This window comes from Propithecus coquereli, unplaced genomic scaffold (genome assembly GCF_000956105.1).
Source record: "Propithecus coquereli isolate 6110/MARCELLA unplaced genomic scaffold, Pcoq_1.0 Scaffold8, whole genome shotgun sequence".
NCBI lineage: Eukaryota > Metazoa > Chordata > Mammalia > Primates > Indriidae > Propithecus > Propithecus coquereli.
In genome coordinates, this window is record NW_012154173.1 from 2303077 (window position 1) to 2329058 (window position 25982).

The 25982-nt window shown below is 40.5% G+C and overlaps 1 protein-coding gene and 1 pseudogene across 2 annotated transcripts in view; one reads left to right on the plus strand and one right to left on the minus strand.

Moving 5' to 3' along the window:
* Window positions 1-7801: 7801 nt before the first annotated feature.
* The window catches only part of TPD52 (tumor protein D52), a 121903-nt gene continuing 103722 nt past the window's right edge, over window positions 7802-25982 (plus strand). For both annotated transcript variants that reach the window (XM_012663162.1, XM_012663163.1), the window contains exon 1: window positions 7802-7948. In XM_012663162.1, the coding sequence (XP_012518616.1) occupies window positions 7930-7948 (19 nt within the window). In that variant the 5' untranslated portion in view covers window positions 7802-7929. The remainder of the gene's footprint in view (window positions 7949-25982) is intronic.
* Window positions 12951-13204, minus strand: LOC105825402 (annotated as a pseudogene).

The following is a 25982-nucleotide window of genomic DNA, read 5'->3' on the forward strand; positions in this document are numbered from 1 at the left end:
AACCAAAGCGTTTGTACCCCCATAATATTCTGAAATAAAAAAATTTATCATTTCAGTAATTGATTTTTGTGGGGTTTTTAAATTTTATTTTTATTTTTCTAGCTTTTAGTTTTTATACATGCCACATATTTTAAAGATGCAAACGAGGCTTGTTGTAAAAAAAAAACTCAGCAGTCCATCCCCCTTACCCTTTGTATTTTTCTCCTTAAAGGCACCCACTTTCAAGTCATTTAGGTTTTTTTTCACTTTCCAATATTTAAATAATTTGCATATTTTGGTACTTCCTCCAATTTTAAGCATTATCCATCAATTTTCCACTACTAGTGAAGAGGATTTATCCCTCTATTCATCCTTCACTATCACCCATCCTTAACTTTCCTATCCACCCCCAATCTATCCACTCAATACAGGAGAGAATGAGGTGGAAATTACTTTTCTCTGGTAAACTAAGGGCAAGCCTCCATCGTCTTCCAGTCTTGTTGTTCACAAGTCCAAGACCATTGTTATTCCTTTTAGTTTGAATGTCCAATTTTTTTTTCGTCTCTAGAACTTGTAGGACCTTTGTCTCCAGTGTTCTGACTTTTATGTTTGTGCCTTGCTCTGGGCCTTTAGTGAGTCCTTTCAATCTGGAAATCACGTCCCTCAGTGTGGGGCAATTCCCTGATTTCACCGATGATTTGCTTCTTTCTGTTTCTTCCATCTCTCCCTCCCTCTTGAGCTCTTCTTTCGGATGTTGGACCTCTAGGATCAATCTTCTAATTTTCTTACCTTTTCTCCTCTATTTTCCAGATCTTTGTTTTTTGTCTTCTATCTAGGAAACTGACTTACTTTTTTTTTTTTTTTTTTTTTTTTGAGACAGAGTCTCACTCTTTTTGCCCAGGCTAGAGTGAGGGCCGTGGCGTCAGCCTAGCTCACAGCAACCTCAAACTCCTGGGCTCAAGCGATCCTACTGCCTCAACCTCCCGAGTAGCTGGGACTACAGGCATGCGCCACCATGCCCGGCTAATTTTTTTTTGTATATATTTTTAGTTGGCCGATTAATTTCTTTCTAATTTTAGTAGAGGTGGGGTCTCGCTCTTGCTCAGGCTGGTCTCGAACTCCTGAGCTCAAACAATCCGCCCACCTCGGCCTCCCAGAGAGCTAGGATTACAGGCGTGAACCACCGCACCGGGCCCTGACTTACTTTTATATTCCAAACTGATCATAGAGTGGCTTAAAAAAACACAAATGTATCATCTTATAGTTCTGAGGATCAGAAGTGTAATGGAGTTCTCCCTCAACTAAGGTCAAGGTGTCTGAAGGCTAAGTTATTTCTCGTGGCTCAGGGGGAAAATCTGTTTCTTGCTTATTCAGGTTGTTGGCAGAATTCAGTTTCATGTGATTGCAGGGCTGAGGTCCCTGTTTTCTTGATGGCTGTCAGTTAAGGGCTCTTCCAGCTTGTAGAGGATACCCACATCCCTGGGCTCATGCCCTCCTTCCTCCATCTTCAAAGCCAGCAACAGTGGTTCAAGTCCTCTCGTGCTTTTGGAATCTCTCCCAGATTTTTCTGTTGTGTCATCTCTCAGCCTCCAGCCACAAGATTGTCAGCTCTTAAGAGCTCATGTACTGAGAGTGGGCTCACCTGATAATCCAGGACACTCCTCTCAAGATCACTAACCTTAATCATGTCTGTAAAGTCGCTTTATGCCACGGGTTCTGGGGATCACGCTGGGCCCCTCCAGGAGGATCCTTATTCTGCCTACCACAGGAGTTTTAATGCCTACTATACCTACTGTAATATATTTAACTTCTAACAACTCTAGTTCTCTGAATGTTCCCTTTTTTTGTAGAGCAAACTATTTTTATTTCATGTTTGGGATAACTTTACTTATCTCTCTGAATATAATAATGAGAGCTTTAAAAATCTGTTTGTTGTGCTCGCTTTGGCAGCACATATACTAAAACTGGAAAAATACAGAGAAGATTAGCATGGCCCCTGCTCAAGGATGACAAAATAATGCCTACTATACCTACTGTAATATATTTAACTTCTAACAACTCTAGTTCTCTGAATGTTCCCTTTTTTTGTAGAAACTATTTTTATTTCATGTTTGGGATAACTTTACTTATCTCTCTGAATATAATAATGAGAGCTTTAAAAATCTGTTTGTTGTGCTCGCTTCGGCAGCACATATACTAAAACTGGAAAAATACAGAGAAGATTAGCATGGCCCCTGCTCAAGGACGACAAAATAAAAAAAAATAAGAATAAAAAAATAAAAATCTGTTCGTTTCTTCTCCTTGTATAGTTTGTTTTCTGTAAGTTGCCTTTTTATTGTGTTTATTTCTGTCTTCATCTTCCATCCTGGAGCTATCTGTTGGTTCACAGTTGCCTGCCATGGGCATGAAACTGCTGATTGGTCCCTCTGGGCACCTGGGCAAGACTTGTGGACCATGGGTTTGAGGATAAGGTGGCTTATATAATATCAACATTTTTAGTTTTTTTCTCTTGGGTTGGTCAAATTCCTGAGAGATGGATCTTTCAGTCTCCTGCTTTCAGGGTATAGGCCGCTGCCTGCATTCTGGGAACCAAGAAAGGCAAAGCCGAGAAACCTCAGCATTCATGATGCGAACTGCTAATGAATTTCTCTGCTTGCATTAGGAAATCCTCACCCTCAGATGTACTTACTGTCTTCTAGTCAAGAGATTGTCAAATTTCCTTCTCCAGAGAAATTACTGGTCTTCTCCTTTGCAGAGTCGGGGAGGGAATTGGGACATAATTTTTTCTTAAGTAGACTTTCAACCAATCCTCCCATTTTGAGACCCACTTTCTTTCTGCATCCACAGATACCTGATGCCAAGTCCTGAGCTTTTTGGAGGTTTCACTGTGTAAATTAGGTTCTTCTTGGCTTTCTGGACTGCCAGCTTAGCATTCGGCTTTCTCAGATTCACCAGATCAATTATCATTACGTAGCCTCTGGCATTGTCTTTGTCCTTGTGGGTGTATCTCTTTACAGTGATTTTAGCAGTATTGGGAGGAAGTAAGATTGAATCTATGATGTGAATATACTAAAAACCTCTGAATTGTATCCTTTAAAAGGGTGAACTTTATGGTATGTGCATTATATCTCAATCAAATAAATTTTAAAAATAAATATATGTGTGTGATATGCCATCTTTATTCCAAAGCACGACTCCGGACTTTAGTGACGAGGACAGTGACTCAGAGAAACTTAAGTGAGATGCCCAGGATTGTGACGGTTTTAAATGATGACTTTCAAGTAATGGTTTAGCCAAATCCACTCCAGTGTTCTCAGTTGTATCTGGCCTTGTGAGCTTCGTTTCGGTGATAGTGGCACAGACTCTGCAGCCCTGACCTTGGACACTGGCCATTCTAGCCTCTACCATTTCTGCAAGAGGAACTTTGGTGTTCTGGAAAACGAGCCATCCTTGTAGGGGTGAAATGGTTTGCAAGACACTGAGTCAAACACCAGTTGAAACACTTAAAAATATGGTGAATCATTTAATTGTTGAATCTACAAACACCTGATGCAGTTTATACTCTGGGGTGATCTTAAGGAGGGATGAAAAGATGAAGACATTGAGACCAGTGATGGTGGAGACCACAGGAGAAAAGGGATGGTGGCTGTCCCTGCACTCCCTTCCCACCCAGCTCCTCTAATGTAATTTGATAAATACACAGAATTCAGAGTGGCTTAAAAACATACGAGAAAGATTAAGTGGTCTATGGCTTTCCTTAATGTAGCCAAAATCAATAATGTGAGATCATTTCCTGTTAATGTTTAGAGATTTACGTGTCCTACTTCCATTAGTGTTAAGTACTCTTTCCTGCCAATACCCATTTCTACACATTTTTAAGGTTGTTTATTTCATATTCACATTCAGCCTTTGACATAGCTAAGAGAATACAACAAAATGGCTATAATATGTTCTTAAGCAATTAAGTGTTAATTATCTGACATTAAATCAATTTTTCTCTAAAAATTTTTCTTGATTTCTTAGAACTCTGAACCCTCACACCCTTGTTTACTACCCAAATTCAACCAGAAAGAATTTGTCTTTCTCCTGGATTGGGATAATTTTTTCAAAATTGTGGTATCACATGACTTCAGTTGTTTGAACAGAGAGCCAGAACTGTCCTTAGACACGGGTACGGTGGTCAGATTTAGCAAATAAAAATATAAGATGCCTTGTTAAGAAAATAAAACGTACATTTTTTTAGTATAAGTGTGTAGCAAATATTGCAGGGGGTATATTTACATTAAAAATTATTTGTCATTTATCTGAAATTCAAATTGAACTGGGTATTATCTGATCTTACCTGGCAACCCTAGACCTAGGCTACTGGGGGCCCCTGTATTGGGCCCTGGGCTTTATAGACTGCACACCAGTGCTCTCCTAAGGGTGCACAGTGCTTGGCACCAAGTATTTACACCTTCAAACCTATACCCTCTTTATAGACCATGCATCCAGTAGCTGCAACTCTAAAATCTCCTGCCTAAATTGGCCTGCATCTGGTGTCAGGGCCTTCAACTTTTCTCCCAGGAAAGTCCTTTTGAGTACAATTATAGGCTGGAGGTATGGCCAAGGGGCAGCTGATGGGAAAGGGTGAATAGAGATGGGATATGTCACTAAGGTGTCCACACACAAAGGAGTGGGCCAGGCCCATGCAGATATAGGACAGAACCAAGGTGAAAGGACAGAGCCAGAAGAGAAAGCCAGGGCCCCCATTTGTACCCTTGCCTCTGGCCCCCAAAATGTGAGAGGTAGCCCCACAGAAACCACTCCATTATCTACACATTTTGTGTGATTTCTGCTGGCTATCAGTTGGGGGAGGTATGTACAATGAGGGCAGAGTACAGAAGTTTCCACTTATAATTTGTAACTTCGATTTCTACCTATCTTCTTCAGTACCTTCATTTGTTTTAATCATCTGTTTTAGGGGAAGTCCACAGTTTTGTATAGAAATTTCACCGGTGGATGAGTATTTTTAAAAAAAGAAGTTAAAAAAAAAAATCCATGTTACCATTAACAACAACACCACAAAGCAAATCTAATGTTTCTCTTCTGTACCAAGCCTTTTAAGTATAGTTCAGCTCCATGCACCCAGGTCTTCTGTTTAAGTGCTAGCCATTCTCCAGAGATTCCCTGGAGTGCTAAAATACAAGCTCTGTTCATTTCAGAAGTAACACAGCATGAGTTGTAAGTGCAGATTCTGTTTGCCAGGAAAAAAAAATATAATTGAGTAGAAGGAAGACACAAGAGAAAAGCAGGCTTTTTCATCTACTAGGTTTTTATGGGATGAATAGTGCTTCTTTAACCTCATGTAGAAAATTATGCTAATATTTGCCTAAGGCTCAGGATTGCACAAACCCACCTACATGGGTTCATGCCAGAAGGGGATTTCTAAAATGGCATGCTGTATCACTTAGGACTGCGTTTGGCTCCATGCAGCAGGAAGTCAGGTATTTATTTTCTCCTGTAAGAAGCAGGTCTGTGATGCCATTTAATACCTGGGTTCTTTCTGCCTTTCCACTCTGTCGTCCCTGTGGCTTTCTTCCTCATGTCTACAAGATGGCTACTGTCACTCTAGGCAGGAAAGGAAGGGTGAGGAAGGATGTTGCCAAGTCTGTCTTCTTTTTAAATGGTTTCTTAGAGATTCCAACCAGCAAATTTAGCTCATATCTCGTTGGTCATTAATGAGTTAGAGAGCTACCCCTAGCTGCAAAGGAGTTTGAAGGGGCCAGTATTTCAGCTGGGCACATTGCCACCTCAAACAATATCTGGGTTCTTTTAGGAAGGAAAATGGGAAAGCTAGATATTGGGTAGACTATTAGCCATCTCTGGCACATATGAACAAGTATATAAACTCTTCAAAAGACAAGACATTTTTTCTTTTCAATATATGTAACAATTCATTATTATATAGATGTAAGTTAAACAGATATGAATAGAATAAATATTTCTAACCATTTCTAACTCATTTTCAAGTGCTATTTATTTGTCCACAAATTAGTCCATAGGTTAAGAGATCATCTCTCCAGATATGTTTTTCTTTCTTCTTCTTCTTCTTTTTTTTTTTTTTAAGAGACAAGGTCTCACTCTGTCACCCAGGCTAGAGTGCAATGGCCAGATCATGGCTCACTGCAGCCTTGAACTCCCGGGCTCAAGCGATCCTCCTGACTCAGCCTCCCAAATAGGTGGGACTACTCTGCGCACCACTGCACCCATCCTCATCAGTCGTTTATCTCCACACAGCAGTTCTGAGCATCAGCTAGTCAAAATTCTTTACCACATTATAGAATTTTCTGCCAATGCCAAAACTTACCTTAATGTTACATTAAAAATAATTTTAAAAAAAGCATCATTGTGCTTTTTTGTTATAAACACTGGATTGTTAGCAGATACGATATACCTCGTTTTGAAATTTAAGCTTGAAAGCTAAAGGTATAATATTTATTAAGTGTATGGTATAATTAAAGTATACAAAGATGACCAAAATGATCTTTGCCTTCCTGGAGCCTGTAACCTAGTAGGACTATGAAAGAGATATACCTAGAGCTGCAGCAGGCTGGCACCAGTGCCAGTGGTGAGTGCCACAAGAGAAGAACCAAGTATAGCAAGAGTAGAAGTCAAGAAGGAAATATCACATCTGGTTGGAGTAAACAGAATAGACCTTACCAAGAAGAGGTAGATGTGCCACCGTTTACATACAGTGCAACAGAACACAGATAAAAAGCATGGACTCACTTCAGGTAACTATGAGTAATTAAAAAACATATTAACAAAAGCCAACTTGCTATTTATTTGTTGCTTGTGCAGTACTATACAACGTTGCCAGGTGAAGTGTCAAGCCAGAGTCTCCGCAAGAAACACAGAAAGCAGCCCACCCCACTCGCAGGCTCAGATGGCTTATGAAATTGAGGCACCAACCTTAGGACAACCCACATAATCAACGCGATTTCATGGAAGACCAGTAACTGTAAAACACCTCGAAAACAGAGTGCTAATGCTAATAATTAAAAGTACCGCATTGTTACAGGAACTGCAAACTGTCCTTTGATCAATGGACATGAAGCCTCAAGACGCATTTTCCAAAGATCCCTGCTGATAATTCTGCCCTTTGGTTAATTTAATTCATTTCTTTTGATTTAATTCATTTCAGAGTTGTCCTCAGTCTTACACTCAAAACAGTCACGTTCTTATTACATAGAAATCTTCCTAATTTGACACCTAAAAAAAATCCACACTCTCCATGAAAAGACATGACTATATAATTTTTCAAGAGATTCTCTGTAATTTTCGGCTCTGCTGGTTTTTGACCTAGTTAGAGAAGATATCATAGGATATCATTTAGGTAATAGAAGAATCTGAAGAACATAGGGAAAAAAGAACCACGGGCATTTCGAAATAACCTTCCTGTGTTTTCTAACCAGTAAGTGCATGAGAGCAGGTGCTCGCAGAGGCAGGGAAGGGGCATCTCCAAAGCCTTAGTGGAAACTTTTGATTTTATAAATAACTTGATGGTGGAACGCAAACGCCACCCGGTTCCCAGGCTGCATGCAGTCTCCATGCAGCCTCCATGGTTGAGTCCCTCTCCACGCCGTCCTCCTTCTCCCTCCTCCGGGCCGATTTCCTGCCCGTGCCGGAGTCGGGGCGCGCCCGGCCTCCTCGCCCGGCGCCGCCCGCCCGCGCCGACGTGGCGGAGCGCACAGGTCGGCCGGGTCAGGTGGTTGGGTGACGCCCCGGGAAAGCGCTCCCTGCCGAGAGCGGGCGGTGCCGCCGCGCCCGACGCCTCTGGGGGTGGGGACTTCGCGGGAGTCGCAGGCGGAGGCGAGGAGGAGCTTGGCGCGGCGCGGCGGGCGATCCGAGCCGGGACGGGCTGCGGGCGGCGGAAGCGCAGAGGACGCGAGGCGGCGGGCGGGAGCCATGGACCGCGGCGAGCAAGGTGAGGGCGGGCGCCGCGGCTGCGGTGGGTGCGGGCGCGGGCTCGGCGCTGGGCTGCGTGCGGCCGGGTGCCCGAGCAGGTGCGGAGCCGCCTGGGCCCCCGCGGCAAGTTGCGTCTCCCGGATCCGGATCCGGCATCCTGGGGCGGCCGAGCTGGAGGGAGCGGCGCCGGCGGCCCGAGCTGGCAGATGGGGCCGCGTGTGCGTGCGTGCGCTTGAAGAGACAGAGACACAGGGACAGAGACAGAGAGACAGGGAAGGTTCTGGGAGGCGGCGAAGGGGCTGGCGCCAGGCTTGCTGAGCTGAGGCTGCGCTTTGGGCTTTGGGTATAGGAAAGCCGCGCGCAGGGAGTGCAATACAGCCAGCTCTTGTAAGTGATAGGAACCAAAAACTGAGGACGGTGGGTGGTTTTCAATCCTCAAGACGGGGAACATGATCCCCTCCCCTCAATATTCAGAGTTTCTGCCCTGTTCTAAGTTAAGCCGGGTAAGATTTTTGGTGGCATTTGATCCTATGGCGATGGTTTTGGATGCGCATATTTAACATACCAGGTGTCCCCAAATGATGGTGTCTGTGGGTTTATTTATGGGAGAGGAGCTTTTCATATTCTTTTACCCATCAAGATGAAACCCCACAACACAAAACCCTTAATTTACCATAGTTTTGGACGCACTTGGTTCTTAAGACTGTAACTCAAGTGAAATTGCCTCGAATAGAATCATTGTTTGAGATGTAGTAATAGTAGGGCATGGTTTTCAGATTTAAATATTGCTTCATCCTAGAAATCTCTGCTGATAATAAACTAGTGACTGTAACACAGATATGCGTGGCACGTTTTAAAAAAGATATATAAATCCTAAAAAAAAGATAACAATTAAGGCAACATTGGGAGGTGAGGATAGGAATCACTTCTGTTTTGAGCCCTGACACAACAGTTTTCATGTTTTGCTTTTTTTCCTCCAGTGTTTGCCTTCCTGCGTGGGTTTTCATGTAAATAAAACCCTATTCCTATATACTATTTTGTTTTTTACTTTCGATAACTAGAATCTTTGAAGCCTTCCAAGCCTTCCTCTCTCCCCATCAAGTTAATTTCACAGTTAACATATGAGTGCTTATAAACACTTAACATCGGAATGCTTATAAATATTATCTGCGATATACTTTATACATATACATATATTATACATTATATATGTATATATTCACATATGCATTATTATCTAGATTTTAAGCTTCTTAAGGTTAGAAACGTATTTCATCTTTGATCGTCCTTGGTTGGGTAACATGGTGACTTACACATAGTAGAAACTCAAACGTTTGGGTAAGAAAGCTTGCCACAGGTCTTGCATGTATTGTCAGGAGGCCTAGGGGCCGCCATGTAAGCCAGCATTATGTGTGTCTGGTTTTTAGTGGGGGTGGTGTATATGGGCAAACATGTGTACATGCGTATTTGTATACTAATTTGTTTTACATTGTCATTTTTAATATAATTATGTTTTTAGAATAACTGGTACTTGTCAAAGTATACTGAATAGCTAGCTGTGTTTGATTTAGGTGAATGGAATGCCTAGTTTTAATAAATGTGTTCTAGCTCGGGTGGTAAGAATCACAGTCATTAAGACCACTGCAGTATTCCAATTTGCTAATATACTTTGTGTGGTTTTTATAGGACTTTTTTTTTTTTAAGTGTCTAATTCTGAGACATATTTTACGTATTTCTTTGGCTTGTAAGATGAGTCTTTTTTCTGTCTGTAATTTTCCAGTGTTTTCTTTGGTCAAGTGATTTGTTAGTCATGTTAATCCTTGTTTTTAATTGTCCTGCCTTGTGGGCCAGGGAAGTCCACCCTCAACATGGAGAGCGTGGAGGACTCTGCTCAGAATGGCAGAGGAGTGCCCTGCCTCGGGAAAGTCAGCTGGTTTACTCTGGAGCTTTGCTGTGTTAGAACCACATGGCTTTTACTGACCTGTTTGTTTCCGAACTCTGCCTATCTGCCTTCTCATCTTTATGTTTCCAGGTACATAGCAGGTGCTCAGAAATGTTTGTTGACTGCCTAAGACAAAAGGGAAAAAGCACTCAAGAGCCGGTTCTAGCCGCAGGAACCTCTCTGACCCTCCAAGTCATTCTCTTGTTTCCCATTTCCTCCTGTTCTTTTTTTCCTCTATTCTTAAGAAGCAGAACTCTGTGGTTAGGCAAAGAAAGTTGCTGATAAGGCTGTGGGTCTTTGAACTGGTAAAGCAGATGAGTAAGTCTTAAATGAATCTGTAGCGAGACTCCTGTCTTACAGTGAAAAAGGTAAAACCTGGGGATTTAAAACCTGATGTTCATTAGCAACTATGTGGGCTCAAATAAGGTTTATAAAACTATGTGATTGTCTCTTGAATTGTGGTTTTTACAAAGTATTTAAAACCAAATCAGAAATTTTTAGTATTTGTTTAACTTTGTTTTTTACATACATAGAGTTTTCTTACATTTGTCCCTTAATAAAACTGTAGATGCAGAAGTAAATGGCCTATCTCTTGTCTTCAGTGCATGTCTCTATTGAAATGCCTCTTTAAACATTCTTGTATAAAGTTGTCAAAATCTATCCTTTACTACCAATTTTATTTAACGGAGCTCTAAGGTTTAAGAAGGAACACAGAGTTATCATGTATTCTAATGCTTTATAGTATCAGGCCCAGATTCTACTATTTTTCTACTTTACCTTTTACCCAGACCTTGCATATAATACTCTGCTTATATTGAGAGTTCAATAAACATCAAATGATTTAAATACCTTAAATTGCACAGTGGCTTTTAAGAGTTTCTAAGCATTAAGCTCAACACAGCCCATTTAATGTGTATGGTATTTCCCACTTTCAAAGAGCAGTTTATGCTAACTAGAGCATACATTGGGTTAAAAAAAAAAACCTCCTGAATACTTTTTATGGGGCTAAATAAATATTTGTACTGAGTACTCTCATCTTAGTCAACCTTTAGTTTAGCACTATTAAATTGAAGTAACAGTCACCTAGCCAGTAAGCATTTTACTAGTTTGAATGGAAAAAAAGCAAAGCAAAACCATTATTTTAAGGGGAAGAGGAAAGCTTGCTGGGGCCAAAAGACTAAGGAGAGGGACAGGCTTTAAGCAAATGGTAACACAACAATATGTCACTATAATTTCAGCACTGTAGTTATGCCTTAGAAATAAAAACGTGGGATGTCATTTATTTAAAAGTAAAGCAGATGTAGAGAAGAATGGATAAGAATTTTGAGGGTCTGCTGGCAAGTCTCTGGGTGTGACCCACCCAGGCTACTAATTTATTTGGTCAACAGTCTCTCGATTCCATATGGTGCTAATGTCTTTGTTAGCTCTTCTGCACTTCCTGCATTTATTTTTATGCAGTAGCATGCTTAGTCCCTAGGGGAAAAGCTGAGTGGTAGAAAGGGCTGTGATCTTTTAGTAGGATGTCAAAACAGAATAATCTATGCATGCAATAAAAACAAATATACACACAGTTCAAAACAAAAAAACACCCAAATTCCCTGAACTTCTGTGCGACTGAGCCTTTTGTTATAGGCTAAGATTATTTTATTTTCCTTTTGGAGTTAATTATTTCTGTTTTAATTGTTGACTATTGTAAAAATCTCTCTTCCAAGACTTTCTCAAATTTTATTTAAACTGAGTGGGTACCAACTGTACTGAAACCATAATCTTAGCAATGTATTTTTATTGGAAAAATGTCCAAGTGATTAAGGAATTTTAATATTTAGTGGAAGTTTAAAAAAAATCAGAATGTAAAAATACTTTTTGGGATCTAAGAATAGTTGTTAATTTTTAAAAAATCAGAAATATAGATGGAGGAAAAGGAAATAAAATCACCTGTAATCCTACTCAGAAAAAAATCATAGTTAACATTGTTTTATACCTGTCCATATATCTGTCCTTTTAAACAAACAAATCACAAAATAATCTCTTACTGAATATCCCATTTTGTATAATAACCTCCCTTTTTCAGAACTCAGTGTATTTTTTGTTTTTCTTTTATTTTTAAAATTGGCATATAATAACTATACATATTTATAGGGGTACACAGTGACGTTTCAGTGGTCAGATCAGGGTAATTAGCATATCTAGCATTGCAAACATTTATCATTTCTTTGTGTTGGAAATGTTCAACATCCTACTTCTAGCAATTTGGGACTATATATTATTAACTATAGTCATCCTGCAGTGCTACAGAACACCAGAACTTATTCCTCCTGTCTAGTTGTGATTTTGTATCCTTTAACAAATCTCTCCCTATTCCCACCTTCCTAGCCTCTAGTATCCTCTGTTCTACTTTTTATTTTTTTTTTCTTTTTTAGCAACCCACTCTTAGAGAAAAATTCTACTTTTTACATCTATGAGATCAACTTTTTTTGTCTTCCACGTATTAGTGAGAACATGCAATGTTAAACTTTCTGTTCCAGGCTTATTGCACTTAACGTAATGTCTTCTAGTTCCATCCATGTTGCTATGAATGACAGGATTTCATTTTTTTTAATGGCTGAATAGTGTTCCATTGTGTATATATACCACATTTTCTTTATCTGTTCTTCCATTGTTGGGCACCTAGGTTGATTCCATATTTTAGCTATTGTGAATAATGCTGCAATAAACATGGGGATGCAGATATTTCTTCCATACACTGATTTCCTTTCCTTTGGATAAATGCCCAGTAATGGGATTGCTGGATCACATGTTAGTTCCATTTGTAGTTTTTTGAGGAATCTCCATACTGTTCTCCATAGTGGCTGTACTAGTTTACATTCCCACCCACGGCGTATAAAAGTTCCTTTTTCTCTCCATCCTCATCAGCATTTGCTATTTTTTGTCTTTTTTTTTTTTTCAGATAAATAGGAACTCTGGTTTTATTGTCTGCTTTACATTTGTGTCAAGTGCAATATCAGCCCCCTAAGATACGAATATTCCAAAGTAATAACTTCTGCTGGCATCTCTTCTTCTGAGTCTCCATTTCCTCCACTGATATTCACCCAAATAATAAAAGTAATACAATTGGAACTGAGTTTACTATTATCAATGGCACTCTCATCACGGTTCTTACAGATCGAATAAGGTTCACTAGTTGAGATTTAATTCCTGGCTCCTCTCCGAATCCACCAATTCCCTGGTCTGTTCCCCAGCCAATGTTCTTGAGGAATCGCTCCTCGTGCAGCACGGCGATGGCATTGACGCAGAGCAGCGCTGCCTGCAGCAGGAGTACAGGGTGAAGGCCATGGCCATCGGGAGCCGCCCGGTGCCCAACTCCTGTCTTTTTAATAATAGCAATCCTGGCCGGGCGTGGTGGCTCACGCCTGTAATCCTAACACTCTGGAAGGCTGAGGCGGGAGGATCGTTTGATGTCAGGAGTTCGAGACCAGCCTGAGCAAGAACGAGACCCCGTCTCTACTAAAAATAGAAAGAAATTAGCCAGACAACTAAAAATATATAGAAAAAATTAGCCGGGCATGGTGGCACATGGCTGTAGTCCTAGCTACTCAGGAGGCTGAGGCAGTAGGACTGCTTGAACCCAGGAGTTTGAGGTTGCTGCGAGCTAGACTGACACCACGGCACTTGAGCATGGGCAACAGAGTGAGACTCTGTCTCAAAAAAAAAAAAAAAAATAGTCATCCTGAGGTGAGATGAGACAATAACCTCATTGTGGTTTTCATTTGCATTTCCTTGTGGTTTTGATTAGTGGTGTTGGAGCATTTTTTTTCATATATTTGTTGGCCATTTGCATGTCTTCTTTTAATAAATGTCTATTCAGATGATTTGCCCGTTTTTTAATTGGATCGTTTGGTTTTTTTGCTATTGAGATATTTGAGTTCCTTGTATATTCTGGATATTAATCCCCTGTCAGATGAATAGTTTGCAAATATTTTCTCCCATTCTGTAGGTTGTCTCTTCACTCTTGTTGATTGTTTCCTTTGTTGTGCAATAGCTTTGTAGTTTGATGTAATTCCATTTGTTTCATTTTGCTTTTGTGGCCTGTGCTTTTGAGGTCTTAGTCATAAAATCTTTTCCCAGACCAATGTCCTGAAGCATTTCCCCTATGTTTTCTTCTAGTAGTTTTATAGTTTTGAGTCTTACATTTAGGTCTTTGATCCATTTTGAGTTGATTTTTGTGTAGGATGAGAGGTGAGAATCTAGTTTCATTCTTCTGCATATGTATATCCAGTTTTCCCAGCACCACTTATTGAAGAGAGTATCCTTTCCCCAATAAGTATTCCTGGCACCTTTGTCAAGAATCAGTTGGTGGTAGATATGTGACCTAAATGACCTAATTACCTTCTAAAGGCCCCGCTTCTTAATACTACCACATTGGGCATTAGGTTCCACCATATGAATTTGGCGGGGTGGGGGGTTGGGGGGGTCACACCAATATTCAGACCATAGCAGCAGCCATCTGCAAACCAAGAAGTGGGCCCTCAGGAACTGAATCAGCTGGCACATTGATCTCAGACTGCATCCTCCAGAACTGTGAGAAGTAAATGTTGTTTAAGCTATCCAGTGTATGGCATTTCATTATAGCAGCCCGAACTGATTAAGACTAAGGCTAAGTAGGAATTTTTGTAAGTGGTGAAAGAAAGAGGGCGAGGAAAGGAGTTTACTAAGAAGATTCAACTGTGCAAGGATGCAGAGATGCGAAAGGGCAAAGAAGTGATTGCGAATCCTCAAAAATCCCTGTGGCTGGAGGTGATCCCTAGGGGAGTGTAAAGGATCTTGTATGTGAGGATCAGGAATTGGGGTTGTATTCAGGCAATGAGCAGGTGGTCAGTGTGTGAGAGTTCAGTTTTAGAAATCTAAAGGCTCACTCATGTGAGGGGCTGTCGACACTGGGAAGACTCAGCAGCTGAGGCTTGTTGGGTACCTGCCTCAATCTGCCTTGTCTCCCACATGCAGCCTCAGGGTGCCCAGACCTCTTCCATGTTACCTCAGGGCTCCTAACAGAGGCAGGCCCAAGCTGTGTGGCTTTTTATGACCTGGTCTTGGAAGTGACATGGTGTCACTTCCATCTTATTCTTGTAGTTAGAAATGTGTCACAACAGCCAGCCCGTATCCAAAAAGAGGGGAATTAGAACACATTTTGGTGGGAAGAGTGTCAATATGTGCATGTGGTTTTTTTGTTGTTACTGTTTCTATGTTCTTGATTCGACTCTCAGCTTGACTGTTGTTAGTATATAGGAAGACTGCTGATTTGCGTACGTTGATTTTGTAAACTGAAACTTTGCTGAATTTATTTATCAATTCTAGGAGTCTTTTCAGTGGAGTCTTTAGGGTTTTATAAGTGCAAGATCATACCGTCAGCAAACGGGGATAGTTTGACCTCCTCTTTCCCACTTTGGATGCCCTTTCTTTCTTTCTCTTGCCTGATTGCTCTGCTGGGACTTCCAGTACTATGTTGAATAGAAGTGGTGATAGTGGGCATCCTTGTCTTGCTCCATGTCTTAGGGGGAATGCTTTCAACTTTTCCCCATTCAGTATGAAGTTGGCTGTGGGTTTGTCATATATAGCTTTTATTATTTGGAAGTATGTTCCTTCTGTGCCTAGTTTGTTGAGGGGTTTAATCATGAACGGGTGCTGTATTTTATTGAATGCTTTTCCTGCATCTGTTGAGATGATCATCTGGTCTTTGTTTTTTCTTCTGTTTATGTGGTGAATCACATTTATCGATTTGTATATATTGAACCATCCTTGCATCCCTGGGATGAAACCCACTTGATCATGGTGGATTATCTTTTTGATGTACTGTTGAATTCAGTTTGGTAGTATTTTGTTGAAGATTTTTGCTTTTGTGTTCATAAGGGATATAGGTCTGTAGTTTTCTTTTTTTGTTGTGTCTTTTGCTGGCTTTGGTATCAAGGTGATATGGGCTTTGTAGAGTGAATCGTGGAGGGTTCCCTCCTTCTTGGTGTTATGGAACAGTTTCAGTAGAATGGGTTCCAGTTCTTCTTTATAGGTCTGGTAGAATTTGGCTGTGAACCTGTCTGGGCTGAGGCTTTTTATGTTGGGAGACTTTTTATTACTTTTTCAATCTTGCTACTCATTATTAGTCTGTTCAGGATTTCTGTTTCTTCCTGATTCAGGCTTGGGAGGTTGTGTGTTTCTAAGAATTCATCCAGTTTCTCTAGGTTTTTCTAGTTTGTGTACGTAGAGGTTTTCCTAGTAGTTACAGATTATATTTTGTATTTCTGTGGTATCAGTTGTAATGTCTCCATTTTCATTTCTGATTGAGTTTATTTGAGTCCTTTCTCTTCTATTTCTGGTTAATCTAGCTAGTGGTCTATTGATTTTGTTTATCTTTTCAAAGAACCATTTTTTTGTTTCATCGATCCTTTGTATCTTTTTTTGTTTCTTATTTTGTTTAGTTCTGCTCTGAGCTTTGTTATAGTATTTTTTTCCTTCTACTAGCTTTTGGTTTGGTTTGTTCTTGTTTTTCTAGTTCCTCGAGGTGTGACCTTAGGTTGTTAATTTATGCCCTTTCTGTCTTTTTGGTGTAAACATTTAAGGCTATGAACTTCCTCCTTAGCACTGCTTTTTTGTATCCCTCAGATTTTTGGAAGCTTGTGTAGCCTTTGTTGTTCAATTTGAAAAATTTTTTGATTTTTGTCTTGATTTTTTTTCAGTAACTCAAGGATTGTTCAGCAGTAGGTTGTTTAATTTCTGTTTATTTTTGTACTTTTGAGAGTTCCTCTTGGAATTAATTTCTAATCTTATTCCACTGTGGTCTGAGAAGATACATGGTATGATTTTAGTTTTTCTAAATTTGATGAGATTTGTTTTATGACCTAATATATGATCTGTCTTGAAAAATGTCCCATGTGCTAATGAGAATGTATATTCTTCAGTTTTTGGGTAGAATGTTCTGTAAATGTCTGTTAGGTCCACTTGCTCTAGAGTGCTATTTAAGTCCAACGTTTCTTTGTTGATCTTCTCCCTTGATGATCTGTCTAGTTCTGTCAGTGGGGTATTGAAGTCCCCGGCTATATGATGTTGCTATTTATTTCTTTCCTAAAATCTAGTACAATTTGATTTATGAATCTGGGAGCTCATGTGTTAGGTGCATATATTTTAGGATTTTTGTATCTTCTTGTTGAATTGATCCCTTTGTCATTGTATAATGATCATCTTTGTCCTTTTTTTTTTTTTTAACTATTGTTGATTTAAAGTCTGTTTTATCTGATATGAGAATAGCCACTCCTGCTTGCTTTTGGTTTCCATTGCGTGGAATATTTTGTATTTATTTATTTATTTTTGAGACAGGGTTTCACTCTGTCACCTGGGCTAGAGTGCAGTGGTACCATCCTACCTCACTGCAGCCTCAAACTCCTGGGCTCAAGTGCCTCAGTCTCCTGAGTAGCTGGGGCTATGGGTACATGCCACCACACCCTGCAAATTTTTTCTATTTTTGGTAGAGATGAGGTCTCGCTCTTGCTCAGGCTGGTCTCGAACTCCGAACCTCAAGCAGTCCTCCAGCCTCGGCCTCCCAGAGTGCTAGGATTACAGGTGTGAGCCACCACGCCCAGCCTGCATGGAATAATTTTTCCATTCCTTTCCCTTGAGTCTGTGAGAATCTTTGTGAGTTAAATGGGTTTTCTGGAGACAGCGTATATTTGTGTTGTGTGTTTTTAATCCATTTAGGCCAGGGGTCCCCAGCCTATGGTGAGTTGTATAATTATTTAATTATATATTACAAAGTAATAATAATAGAAATAAAGTGTACGATAGATGTAATGTGCTTGAATCATCCTGAAACCATCCTCTTGCCCCCAGTTCGTGGAAAAATTGTCTTCCATGAAAACAGTCCCTAGTGCCAAAAAGGTTGGGGACGGCTAATTTAGGCAATCTATATCTTTTAAGGAGAGCATCAAGACTGTTCACATTTAATGTTAACATTGACATGAGGTACTGTTCTGGTCATCATTTTGATTGTTACCTCGTTGCTTTGTTCTCCCCCTTGTGTTACTGTTTTATAAAAGCTAACAGTTTTAACTTTTGGGTGTTTTTACACTAGTGGATATCAATTGTTCTGTTCCACGTATAGAACACTTTTGAGCATTTCTTGTATGGAAGGTCTAGTGGTGACAAATTCCCTTCGTGTTGGCTTATCTTGGAAAGACTTTATTTCTCTTTCATTTATGAAACTTAGTTTTGCAGGATGCAAAATTCTTGGCTGACATTTACTCTGTTTAAGGAAACTAAAGATATACCCCATTCCTTTCTGGCTTGTGATGTGTCTGTTGAGAAGTTTGCTGTTAGTCTGGTGAGTTTTCCTTTGTATGTTACTTGATGTTTTCATCTCATGGCTCCCCTTTATGTTGACTTTGGTCAGTATGATAACTATATCCCTTGGTGGTGCCCTGTGCCATGTTTAAAACCATCACTAGGTCCTTGTGAGATGTCTTTCGGGATAGGTTCAGGAGTGAAATGTGGATCTCTAAGAGAAAGAGCTGGGTAGGATATCAAGGTTTGGGAGACCTTAGCATGGGTGATATTTGAAGCTGTTATGTTGTTGAGATGGTCTAGGAAAAAAAGTGGAGCAAATAGAGAAGCAAGAATGGATTGTCAATGTTGCAGAGTGGGGAAAGGAAGATTAGAATTAAGAAATAGGGAGTTAGACTTTGAAAGGGTATGGAGATGCTGAGTAGGTTGAGGGGAAGAGTAGATACTGGCTTTGGTGATGTTTCCCAGTCGTGGATAATGCGGAGGGATTCAAGGTCTGTGGATTGGGATGTGGTTGAGGAGAATGGGAGGGCTGGTACCATGGACTCAGAGCCTGTGGGAATGGTTAAGGGAAGCAACCAAGGAGTGTTTTGAAGGGAAATTTGGATTAAGTGATGGTGATTTGCTTGCCTGTGAAGAATGTTGTTTTTTTAGTTTTGAAGTGAAGAGAATGAGTAGTTTGGCATTTCTATGTGTTTGTAAAATGAGAGAAGAAACCAGAGTCAAGGGAGAATAACTGGATTTGTTATTACTATATATGCCACCGGTTTTGGTTATGATGCTTTCAATGCAAAATGTATTTTAATAGTGATATCATAGAGTTTGACCTTCAAGGAGCTCAAGTCTATAAGCAATAATTCACTTTAACGTGTAAGAGCCTTGCAGAGAACAAGTACTTATTAAATATTTGCAGAATAAAAGTATTATACTCTCCCTGGGTGGTATGCTAGCCAGAGAAGCAATTTCACTTAGAGGTGACATTTTAGTAAAATTGTAGTAATGCCGTGATTGTTAAATTTTAACCAGTGATTTCTAAGGGCAAACCTGAAGTTGTGAGTTCATCATGGAGTGTCTTGGCTATGGGATTGATTTGTGCAGCTTCTGGATTTGTCAACTGTTCTAGGTGCTTTTGAGAAATAATTCATTCCAGAGTAGCATTTGCCCAACCCGAGCTGAGGGTCAGTCAGCATTTTTCTTCAAGTCATCGTTGGAGGAGAAAACTTATCTGCCAAGTCTGCCTTTCTTGGTGATTTTAAATGGATTGCTACTGCTGCTTCAGGGATTCAATGGAAATTTTGACTAATATTAAAGATAATATGACAGATTTCTCTTTGTTTAGGAGCTTTTATTTTTCTCAGCCTTACAATCCCTTCCCAAACTTCCTTCCTTTTTTAAGCCCTCAAGAGAGAGGACTTCAGTCCTAAGATCCGTCTTCCCTGGTGGTGTGCTCTGGTCTGGGCTGTGGTCACTGCGGATGCCATTCTCTTAGTTGAATTATTCCTTTCCTAGTGGTGACTGTCATTATGATGTTAAATTGGAAAAGCAGCGAAGTCTGATGAGGGAACCAACCTTTCAAAGTGCACAGGATGACTTTGATTTTTCTCCAATCCAAAGTGGAGCAGAAACCTCAAATCACATGTCAGTCTGTCTGTCTGTCCCCTTATTTTCTTCTTAGTGTATTCATTTCTCTCAGAATTTCTGTCTCCTGTTTTTGCTTTTCCTGTCTCCCTCCCTTAGCTTAGCCTTTCTCTCTCTTTCTTTTTTCTCCACTCAATTTCCCTTTTCTTCTTTCTCCTTTTGTCTTTCTTCATGTGGGGCCATAAAATGGAACTCAGGCATTTTTTTTTGTTTTGCTTTTATATAATGAATTTTGTGGATTTATTCAATATATTTTATGGGTCCTATTAGTATTACATTTTATGTCTGTAGGAATCATAGGAAAAAAAACCCCTGAAAATGGATTTCTTAGTTTGTTCGTTTATTATTAATTTCATTGCTATTTCAAAGGTAATTTAGTTCTTTTTATATGTGCATGTGTGTCATGATTCAAAGCTTAAAGGAAACATTTCAAATTATTAATTGAGAACTAAAAAAATGTAATACTCTGTTGAACAATTTGTATTTCTCTGTAGGAATTCTGGGTCAAGGAGAAACACTTAGAGACCACAGCACCTTTCCTTTTTCTTGATTTAAGAGTATTGTAATTTAAAAAACTTATTAGAAGATGAAGAGGGGCTGGGTGAGGTGTCTCATGCCTATAATGCTAGCACTCTGCGAGGCCGAAGCAGGAGGGTCCCTTGAGGCCAGGACCAACCTGAGCAAGAGCGAGACCCCCATCTCTACTAAAAATAGAAAAATTAGCCAGGCATGGTGGCTCGCACCTGTAGTCCCAGCTACACCGGGGGCTGAGGCAGGGGGATCACTTGAGCCCCAGGGGTTTGAGGTTCCAGTGAGGTAATGATGATGCCACTGCACTCTAGCTTGGGAGACAGAGCGAGACCTTGTCTCAAAGAAAAAAAAGATGAAGAGGAAACTTGATTTTTCTTTCTCGATTAAAGAGACTGAGGCAAGTGGTGAATCAATTGCGATTCTAATCCAGTGTCCTCCCAGAACATGGACCTCTGTCCTATTGTCACCTCCACTTTGGGCTCTGCACACATCGGCCACCAGTGAGGGCTCCAGCTCCTGAGAGCTCTGCCTGTGCCCAGAGCTTGGGGGAAGGCTGCGGTAGGGCCTGCCGCTTCCCTGGTGCCCCTGGGAGCCTCCCTGACACTCACTGCAGGGACACAAGGGGCCCTCACCTCTCGGACGGTCAGGCTTCTCCTGGCCAAGACGTCTGTCTGCCTAATCATCCTTTAGCTTTTGATGATAATATGCAATTTTTTGTGTGTGTTCATTTTCCCATTAACGCTCCTACCTCACATCCCTATTTTGTGCATGAACAAAAGGAAAATGTGAGTGTGTCCTTCACCGTGTGGCAGTTCTGCTCGTCCTTTCTTTAGAGGTTGGAAAGGTGAATGAAAGGATGCAGAGGGAGAGATGGGGATGGCTTGGACCTTTCAGCTTTTGAAGAATTTGAAATTCTTAGTTCTTTTTAACCGGTACTGCATGGAAAAAAAGACATTTTATTTGGCGATGATGCTAACATTTATGGAGTGCTTCCTAGGCCCTGGCTCCAACCAAGCACTTATGGGCAGCGGGAGCCTTATTTGATCTCACATCAGCCCTGGGTGTATGGATGAATTCTTCCTCTTCCTGTTTTACTGATAAGGGAGTTTAGAGTTTCAGAGGATTAAGGAACTGCCCAAGAACTACTTCAGGTCATAGAGTTTATCTACAATATTTACCTCCTCTCAAGACCTGATCTTGAATGAATTTGTTACAGATGTAAATTTGCCAGAATGGAGCTGACTTATTTAATAATGCCAGGTCTCAAATGTGAGGGATTTTGGCTTTGATTATTGAGTTAACCACTGGTAAAATGTTATGATGCAAGTATAGCCAAAGGAAAAAAAAAAAAAAGGTTTTGCTGCTGCTGTTTTGGGGAAATCGTACCTGTGATCCAAGAGAGGGGAAAAGGCTGTGATGAGATGTTGAAAGTGCTGGAAAGGAAGCTTTCTGCTCACCCCTGGCTGGTGAGCTATAGCTCCCTTTGAGGAAATAGTTTTTTCTACCAAGGCAGCTCACCTCTGCTTATTCTCAGGGAAGCCAGTGGGCAGGCCCTACGCTCTTGGGAAGCAACTATGGCACCATTAACTTCCTTCAGTTACTGGGCAGTGCGTGGTCAAAGCAGCCGTACTTAATGTACAGGTGTCCCAAAAGTCGCCATACACAGGGAAAGTGGGAAATTGTAGCTAAATCTACCTTTATGTACAAAATATTCATTACAAAATTTTACAGATTTTTCCTTTGTATGGAGACTTTTGGGACTTTAGTATTTTCCTATGCTTTGAAGTAATTCTTTATCACTTTTTTTTGCATAAGTTGTACATAAACTTAGTGGAGAAACATGTATGAAAGCAAAGCAATAAAATATTTCGTTTAAATAACAAACCTAGTGACCTTAGCAGCCTTAAGCACTTTTCTCCCATGTTTATTTGTTAGTGTCTAAGAATCCTTCTTTCTTCTTATGTACATATAAATTAAGGGACAAATCTGTGACTGAAAACAAACACATTCTGATGAAAATAAAAACTAAGGTGCAGGCCTCATTTTCTTTATTCACTAATATTTGTCGCCCTTCCCTTCTTCTCCTCCCCTGCACACAGCCTGTCAAATCAGTATGCAGGTTCTCAATCACAAGCATTTACTTGAAATACAAGCTGCTTTCTTTGGCAGGCCTGTCAGGTTTCCTCTCTTCAAAGGGAACCTGAGACCTGCTTGTGCCTGACGTCTTTCTCGTAAGAGATCTTTAGAGCTGGATTTGCCCGTCACAGTTTTGCGTGTTAAATGTAGTGGGTGCTGTTTTAGTGGGAGGGGTGTCGAGGAAGGGTGTTTTCACAACAGCATTTCCTACCTCCTCTGGGTGCTGGGGCTGGAGTTTGCTGCTGCCTGTGTGATTCTCAGTTACTGCTGTGGGCTGGCCCGGCTCCTCTGTCGTCCTGAGGGTGCGGCTGGCACCTCATCTCCTGGGTCAGCTCTTTTCCTCTGGGTGGGAAAAAGATGTTCAGGATTCACCTGCTTCAGCGGTGGGGGTTGTGGGGAAGTAAAGGCAGGTCTGGTTGTTGTCCTCTTTCAAGCTTTTACTGGCTATTAAGAAATATCTGCTCTAGAAGGTGCCTCTAAAAGACTGGGTGTTGGCTTCCCAGGGTTGCAGTATTCTATTTTTGAAGTGACAGAAAGGTGCAGGGCTCTTGTTTATATTGAAAGCTGCTTACCAGGAAGTGCTTAGGCCTCCTCTGACAGTGTCCACATGGGCGGAATTATGTCCGGTGGCTCGCTTTTAACTTGCTTCCTAATGCATTTAGGAATGGAGATATTGCAAATAATCTTGTAATATATTTTACACTTGTCCAAAGACAAAATTACAACAAATTTAGTTATAGATCTAATTGGCTTTTACTTGGGATTCCTAAATCGGGGCAGCCTTTATTCTATAAAACAGAGTTCCCATGGGGCAAGGGCAGAACACTGGGTTTTGTGAAGGCGGAACAAGGAAACAGAAACACAGAAAAAGCAGTTGATTGGTTAACATCAAGTTACTTCTGGCTATTTTCTTGCCAGGAGCTAAAGCAGAGTGGGCTTCCTTATGCTGACTCAGGTAGACTGGAATCTCCTGTTTTCAGGAAAAACTGGTCTGTTTGGGGATCTACATGCTTCTTTGAAGTTTCAGTTTGGTTATGTGGCCTTCAGCATGAGTGACACCATCAGTTTGGTTTGGTCTGTTGGGGTGTAGGATAGGAGCTCAGTCCCAAAACAGTGGCCTTCCATCATTTTTGTTTAACAAACCTTAAAAATCACTTATGCTGTTTTTTTCAAGTTTTAAGTCTATTCTCTTTAAAGTACATTGTCATTACTACTCTCTCCCATAGTGGCATTTTTTTTTTATAATTGGATATTTCTATTATATGAGGCTATAATAATACTTTTTGCTTCCTCTTGTCTTGGTAAAAAACGTAAGCTTCTTAATGGATACCGCCAAAAATTTGGCCTTGTTACAGGAAGAAAAAAATTGGCTGAATAGTGGGATATGAGAAGAACTGTGTTTGCTTTCAGGTTAAAAAAAGAAATTATTTTTCTCCATACAATGGAGAAGCATGGCCCAGAAAGTTGAATGGCATACAGCTGTTTCTTTGTCTTTCTGCAGTAACTTAGAGCATGGGCTTTTGCTTGTATCAAAGTATAAGTGGGTTATTATGACCGCCCAGTATCCAAGAGAATAAAGGTTGAAACCGGAGTAGCTGATGTTCCAAAACCCAGGAGTGAGAATGTACTTTTATTTAGTTTTTTTCTCTTCAGTGAAATCTGAAGGGCACTTGTTACAGAGAGTGAAAGTTTTACTTGATCTTTTATTGTAAAGTTAAGGAAGAATATCCAGGCTGTTTTAGATGCTAGCCTTTAAAATTCTCATGTGGTATGTGTCAGGGGTGATGCCATGCACTTTTGACATCAACTAAATTCTTACTTTAAAAATATTTAGAAGACCAGCCTGAGCAAGAGCGAGACCCCGTCTCTACTAAAATTAGAAAGAAATTAATTGGACAACTAAAAATATATAGAAAAAATTAGCCGAGCATGGTGGCGCATGCCTGTAGTCCCAGCTACTCGGGAGGCTGAGGCAGGAGGATTGCTTGAGCCCAGGAGTTTGAGGTTGCTGTGAGCTAGGCTGATGCCACGGCACTCTAGCCCAGGCAAGAGAGTGAGACTCTGTCTCAAAAAACAAAACAAAACAAAACAAACAAACAAAAATATTTAGAAGAGGGAAATTTGTAATTTTTTAAAAATGAGATACCATTTATTTTTTTATCCGTGGTTTGGAACATGACTTATAGCAATAGTAGGGAAATTAATAGATTAGCTCTTACGACCATCCCTCAACTGAAAATTAAGTATAATCTTATTTTTAGATTTATAGGTTTCTATAAACCTTATTTTAAAGTGAATTCCTGAATACACCTGTGGCGTTTATTTGATCTTCACAAGTACTGGCAGTAATGGTGGATTTCACTGCTGATTCTGATGTTAATGGGAAATAAAGGGGGGGGGGTTTGTGTGTGTGTGTGTGTGTATGTGTGTGTGTGCGGTGGTTCTTTCCAGGCCCCACTACCTTGAAGGGGCTTGATCAGGGCTTAGGCTCGGGATAGTGGCTAGATGTCTCACTAAGGCATGTTACTTAGATCTCAAAGCTCGGTTTCTTGTCATCTTTGCCTTGCTGCCCTGCTAAACAGCCCAGCAAATGTAAGGATGACAGTGGAGGCTGGGAGCCGAGTTGGTGGCTGCAGTGTGTGCTAAAGAATCAACAAAACAGGACAACAAAAGACTTTATAAAAGTCTAGCTTTCCCCAAACAAGGTCTGCATTGTTTGTTCTTTTTCATCCTCGGGTAGCTAGCTGTCCTTCCTACTAGAGTCAACTATTTGTCATGCACGCTCTCCATGGGCGACATCAGTAAGACCAGCTGAACTGTGGAGAGTTCTGGAGTAAAATTCCTACTGGACTTGCTTTTCGTGCTTTCTGTGACCTCCAGTGTCAGCAGCTCTTAGGGAACCTCACTCTCCTGTTCCATCAGCGTTACTTTCACCACGATTACATGGTTAACCATTTCCTAAGGCGCCTGCCTAGCACCTGCAGTATCTAAAAAAAGTTACTTTTATTGTTTTCTTTTTTGTCCATTATAGTGGGTCCTAAACAAGTTACTTTTACCTTACAGGAGCAATGCATGAATATATTCTCCTTGTTGAGTTAAAAGAAGGCAAAAGATAAAAAAAAAAAAAAAAGAAGGCAAAAGAATATAGATAAAGATAGTTGCTCAAGGACCTCGTTGGTGCGAGTCCTGTCCAACTTTTTTTAGTGATCTGTGTGTCTGCCAGTGTAGCCCAGGGGTTCTCAAGCTTGTTAAAGCAAGCCCTCAGAGGGCCTGTTAAAACAGATTGCTGACCCCACCCACAGTGTTCTAATTCAGTAGATCTCAGGTGAGGCTGATAATTGCATTCAGTAAATCTCAGGTGAGGCCTGATCATTGCATTTTTTAGCAAGTTCACCGGTGATACTGATACTGCTGTTTCAAGGACCACATTTAGGAACACAATATAAAATTGATTTTTTGATGTGCCTTTTTTTTTTTTTTTTTT